Raw genomic sequence first — 5,497 nt, 5'->3', positions numbered from 1 at the left:
GGCACCTTGGTGTCGGCAGACACCATCAGCTGGGTGTGTGGTTCTTGCACGGCTTGGAGTGATCTTGTGAGGTGGGAATCACCCGATTCTCGTACCGTGTTTGCAGCAACCAGCAGCCAGGACCTCTGGAGCGGCCCTGCAGGGCGGCCTGCTAACGCAGCCACTCCCCACCACCAGCGGGGCGTGCTTCGTAAGCATCTTCCAGGGTCCTGCGTACCCCCGTGTAGCAATACCACCGCACCCTTCGCTGCAGGTGACCAGTGACAACCAGCGCGGCCAGGCCAGCGCAGCTGCCCTCGGCACCTTGGTGTCGGCAGACACCATCAGCTGGGTGTGTGGTTCTTGCACGGCTTGGAGTGATCTTGTGAGGTGGGAATCACCCGATTCTCGTACCGTGTTTGCAGCAACCAGCAGCCAGGACCTCTGGAGCGGCCCTGCAGGGCGGCCTGCTAACGCAGCCGCTCCCCACCACCAGCGGGGCGTGCTTCGTAAGCATCTTCCAGGGTCCTGCGTACCCCCGTGTAGCAATACCACCGCACCCTTCGCTGCAGGTGACCAGTGACAACCAGCGCGGCCAGGCCAGCGCAGCTGCCCTCGGCACCTTGGTGTCGGCAGACACCATCAGCTGGGTGTGTGGTTCTTGCACGGCTTGGAGTGATCTTGTGAGGTGGGAATCACCCGATTCTCGTACCGTGTTTGCAGCAACCAGCAGCCAGGACCTCTGGAGCGGCCCTGCAGGGCGGCCTGCTAACGCAGCCACTCCCCACCACCAGCGGGGCGTGCTTCGTAAGCATCTTCCAGGGTCCTGCATACCCCCGTGTAGCAATACCACCGCACCCTTCGCTGCAGGTGACCAGTGACTACCAGCGCGGCCAGGCCAGCGCAGCTGCCCTCGGCACCTTGGTGTCGGCGGCCTCCACCAGCTGGGTATGTGTCATGGTTCTTGCACTGCTTGGAGTGATCTCATGAGGTGGGCGACACCCAATTCTTGTACCGTGTTTGTGGCAACCAGCGGCCAAGACCTCTGAGCGAACCCTACAGCCTCTTTCTCCATCACCCGTTTCACCTAGGCTCACTGAAGATGTCTTTCTTCAGATGAGCCGGAAGATCAGGCAGCTGGAGAACGAGAATCATCGCTTGGTGAGGCAGGCTGCCTTACAAAAGACAAGGGAAGCGACATTCCGGTCTCACTTGCACGAGTTCTTCACTGTGGACCAACTGGCAGCTCTATCGAGATCCAGCAACAGGGGGTCCAAGTGGTCTAATGAGACGGTGAAGAAGTCGCTGCAGATGCGATCTGCATGTGGCAGCTTGGGCTACGACTTGCTACTGGAGGGGAGCTTCCCATTGCCGTCGTCTAGAACTCTAGGGCGGCGGCTTGAAGGCAAGTTTGTTGTCAGGCTACTCAAATGCTTCAAAGCTCCCTGTTGATTATTTGCAGGTATAATATCCTTGTTAGTAACTGTAGTGTTTTTGTATTTTACACAATTTATTTTTAAATGATAAGTTGGTGTCATGGTTCCTTTTTCATTTAGTTGCAGTGTGGTATGAAGGGGTAGATTATTGATATTGTGTTGGAATGATTCTCTCATCGCAGGCATACAGCACTAGTTTGACCTCAGTATCTTGCACTCGTCGAGATGTGAATTCAAGTTTAGAGGGGGAGTGTTTCCTTCACTCCCAATTTTTGTAACCTTGCTGATGCGACCATGGAGGTAATTATGCTGACGGTGTCTAGGAGAGCACCCTGTGGTGATGATGGTCGAATGAGGCTTATGGATTCCATACGAGCACTGCATGAACACTTGACTTGGGTTCGTGACAATAAGTGCCTCGGCAAACATTTGGGCAGCTCATGACTAATCTCTGCACACGAATGGCCAAAATTAAACATTGTTTACAGCTCAGCACATGCTGCACATGTTTCCATCCCCAGCCTATGGCTATACACAGTTCTCACGTGACGTCATTCTAGTCACCATTCCCAGGTACTAAGCGTCCCATTAATGTAGTGGAAGGTAGGTCAAATCTGCACCCCGTGATTGGCGCGGCCCTACTAGAATAAAACGTCATCATCTCACCTACCAATCGTGTGTGTCCTGTGTCCTGTGATGTCGAGATCGCTCTAGCGCTCTTATCAGTTGCCCTTGGGACTCGCGATGAGTTGGCCGCGTGCCGTTCGTTCGGTGATGTGCACACTTTCTAAGTGCTGACAAAGTCGCGATTGCAGCGAGTTAGCACAGTTGAGTGCGCTTCTTAAGGAGCACCGGTGTGCTGTGCAGAAGCGACACTTACAGAGAAAACACCGTCATCGTGCGTATTTCGCAGGCACTGCGATTGTGCATTGAGTGGAAGGCACACCTCCAGAGAAGAAGAGGTCACGCGCGTGTGCGACGAATTCAGGAAAACATTGTAATGTAGCGTAATGATTGTTCATGTTCCTGGTCAATATGAGTGCTTACCTCAAGGCCAAAAAAAACAACAACTGGCTTTTACCATGAATATGTGTTACTCTACAATTGAGGTCCCGTCAAGCAGTGTGCATCATTGCGCATCATTTCTTTAGTCTAAGATTTAAAACGAATATTTGGGTATAGCAAGAGGACTGACAAATCTCTCATCTACTTACAATCTCTATGTATGGCTTGATTTATTTGAAGCGAGAGTCATTCAGTAATTTAGATCAGAATTAACTGAGCCTTGGCAGTGGGTAGGCAGATACTTGAGAATAACCTAAATGAAACCAGCTAGATTTTCCTTTACAAAGTATAATCATTGCTCACGTGCTGAGTTTGTGCACTAGAAAGCTATCTCTACAGGAAAAAGGCTGTTGACAAGGAGAACTAAATGACAAGCTTCATTTGTTGCTTCGATTAGCAACTGCAGAATTTACGCACATCCTTGAGAACGTGAACAAAACATACTCAAAATTGCTCTTGTCTAACCTCATTTCAGTGGATTACTGTGTGCCCCTTCATATTAGGTGTTTTAGGTATGATAGTCTTTATATCATATCTAAAATGACTTTTTATTCATACTCGTTCACACACATCCATCACTCAAATACTATAATGTTTTGAAAAATGTGTACTAAGGTAAGAGTGCTAAGCTAAGTTAGCATGTAGCTTAGCTTGTTTGTAGCTAGCTAAGCTAGTTACACACGACTGGAAGCTAACTTAGGTTAGCTTCCATTAAGCTAAGCTACCTTCCGCCATCTTGACATCAACACTGTCAAGATGGCGGAAGCTGAGCGCAATGGCAGTATCAGAAAGGCACAGCAATTATTCAATATGCGATTCGAAATTATTCGACCCAAGTCACTATTAGCTTCTTATTCGCTTGAAACATAAAATTCGTTATTCGCACGTGCCTGCTTAAGGGGAAACTAAAGCGGTTTTGTACCTTTAAAAAACACTTGCATCATCTTCATATGGCCTCCAGTATCACGAATATTAAAATTATTTGTCAATTTGAGGCCCGGAGTAGCCATCAAAGCATTTTGACCATAGCGCTGAAGCCCCGCCCTCCCGAGGTGTAAGAAGCTAGGAGGAAATTTCTGAGAGACAGCAGCGTCGCAACAAGGATCCTCGGAATCTCTGCAGCTATTGCAAGCTTATTTGAGTGGTCGACAAATTGTGTGCGATTCACCTCATGCTCACGATTTTCACTCGCCTGTTTGTTTTGACGTAAGTTTAGTACACCTATAAACTTTCATAAAAGATTTAGCGGATGTTGGTCAGGCGTGAAAGATTGTAGCGGGAACTAGGCGTCTGTAGCAGATGACGCACCATTTCACGAGAAAAAAAAAACGCTGCATTGGGCAAGGCTGGTCACATGTGCCGGAACACTGCACGAGAGATGGTGCTTGAGCTTCGGTGGCCAGGTGAAAGTTCTTGACGTGACATCATGCCGAGTGAATTTTTTAAATATTTCTTTGCGTTGGGTGATACTTCTTGAGCAAATAGTGCATATTCAAATTTGCAGGATACAAATACGGAAGAATTTACCTCTAACTCATTTTTTTTTGGAGAACCTCTTTAGCTTCCCTTAAAGTGTTTTCAACAAAATCAGTCAGTGGTTCACAAATCGGAGTCGGTGACACTTTTAGCAACGCACAGCTACCAAAGTAACCATGGAGTGTACTTTACTTCAGTGCTGGCATTCATCACCTTTGCTCATCAAGTGGAACTGCCAACTTTAAGAGAGTGGAAAAAACTCGTAAAAAACCAGCAAAAACCATTCGTATGGACAACAATAATGGAAGTTAGCAGCCTTTTCTTCGTTTAGTGCCCATGCTGTTCTTTTATTGACTGAGGGGGAAGTTTCAAATCATTGATTCCTTCAGTCGAGTTTACCAAACATTGCATACACTTGATGATCTAAAGCAGTTCTGTGTTTGTAGGTGAGCACTGCCCTACGGGTCCTCAGTCACTCCACGGCCACTGCCCTGCGCTTCCTGGTGGAGAATCATGGCTGGAGCACCAACTTCCTCACCACGGCTTGGTTCTTGGAACAGGTCAACAAATGGTTTGATCTTATGAGCAGCAGGCACCCAGTCCTTGCGATCAGCAGGCAAAATAAGGCCTGCTACAAGAACACCCTTGACTTTCTGGTCAAATTTAAGGATCTTTTTCTCCACCTCACTATTGGGGATGGGGCGTTCAAGCCAGTGCAGGCGGGGATAATCCTCTCTACCAAGTCCATTCTAGACCTGCAGCAAAGTCTCATTGAGGGACATTCTTTTTCATTTGTGCTCACATCCAGATTCACGCAGGACTGCCATGAAAACGTGTTTTCGGTAATGCGACAGGGCAACCCTATCCCAACTTCTTGGAGTTTAAGATGACCTTGAAAATCATCACACACTCGCAGTACCTGAAGGCGTCCAAGGCAGGGTCCTACGAACTGGACGATGCCTCCTTTTACCTGGCTGACCTCGCAGACTTGGATGTACAACCTGCTGTGCCCACCGACATTTTTCTTGAGGAGGTAGAACTCGCCATGTCACAACCTGAGGAGAATAGCTTTGACTATTACGCGGGTATGTGGTACGAAGAGTTGTAAAACATAATGCTACATGTGACACGTGTGCTGCAGCTGTTCAAGTCCCCATGGCACCTGCAAATAGCCTCCTCAGGCTAAAGAGTTATGTCCCTGACGCTCTGACCTGCCCCTCTGAAGCTGCACGCGCCCTCTTCACAATTTGTGAAAGTGTCTTTCGCAGCCTCATTGCGGATATGATGCATGCACGGGGCATCCTGGACGGCCTATCGGCGAGGATGGCTGCAGAGAGCCAATGTGTTCAGCTGCCCGACCGCCATGAAATCAAAATGAAGCTCATCAGGCGATTCTGCCATGCACGGCTGCAACTGTTCCTGCGGGAAAAAAGTCGCGAGTTGGCGGCTGGGGCAGCTGAACGCAGGGACTTCGGCAGTCGATGGCAGGACCTCGGAAAACTAATTAGTGTTTTAGATTGCCTTAGTTGATGAAACTGTTG

The 5,497-nt window shown here is 48.8% G+C and overlaps 1 protein-coding gene across 1 annotated transcript; it reads left to right on the top strand.

Moving 5' to 3' along the window:
- Window positions 1-873: 873 nt before the first annotated feature.
- On the top strand, window positions 874-5,227 carry LOC120850291. Its single transcript, XM_042292125.1, has 4 exons — window positions 874-970; window positions 1,071-1,384; window positions 4,403-4,516; window positions 4,873-5,227. Exons 1-4 carry the CDS (start codon window positions 930-932, stop codon window positions 4,932-4,934), a joined length of 531 nt encoding a protein of 176 aa, XP_042148059.1. The 5' UTR covers window positions 874-929; the 3' UTR covers window positions 4,935-5,227.
- Window positions 5,228-5,497: the final 270 nt, after the last annotated feature.

This window comes from Ixodes scapularis, unplaced genomic scaffold, assembly GCF_016920785.2.
Source record: "Ixodes scapularis isolate PalLabHiFi unplaced genomic scaffold, ASM1692078v2 PGA_scaffold2__306_contigs__length_199485367, whole genome shotgun sequence".
Taxonomy (NCBI): domain Eukaryota; kingdom Metazoa; phylum Arthropoda; class Arachnida; order Ixodida; family Ixodidae; genus Ixodes; species Ixodes scapularis.
The sequence above is the reverse complement of the archived record's forward strand: the minus strand, read 5'-3'. Positions and strand labels throughout refer to the sequence as shown.

Excerpts from the sequence above, each read along its gene's own strand:
- LOC120850291 (XM_042292125.1), top strand. The coding sequence starts at position 930 with ATGTGTCATGGTTCTTGCACTGCTTGGAGTGATCTCATGAG. Across the intron at positions 971-1,070 it reads GCTTGGAGTGATCTCATGAG|GCTCACTGAAGATGTCTTTC; the intron begins GTGGGCGACACC and ends CGTTTCACCTAG. Across the intron at positions 4,517-4,872 it reads CGGCTTGGTTCTTGGAACAG|TACCTGAAGGCGTCCAAGGC; the intron begins GTCAACAAATGG and ends ACACACTCGCAG.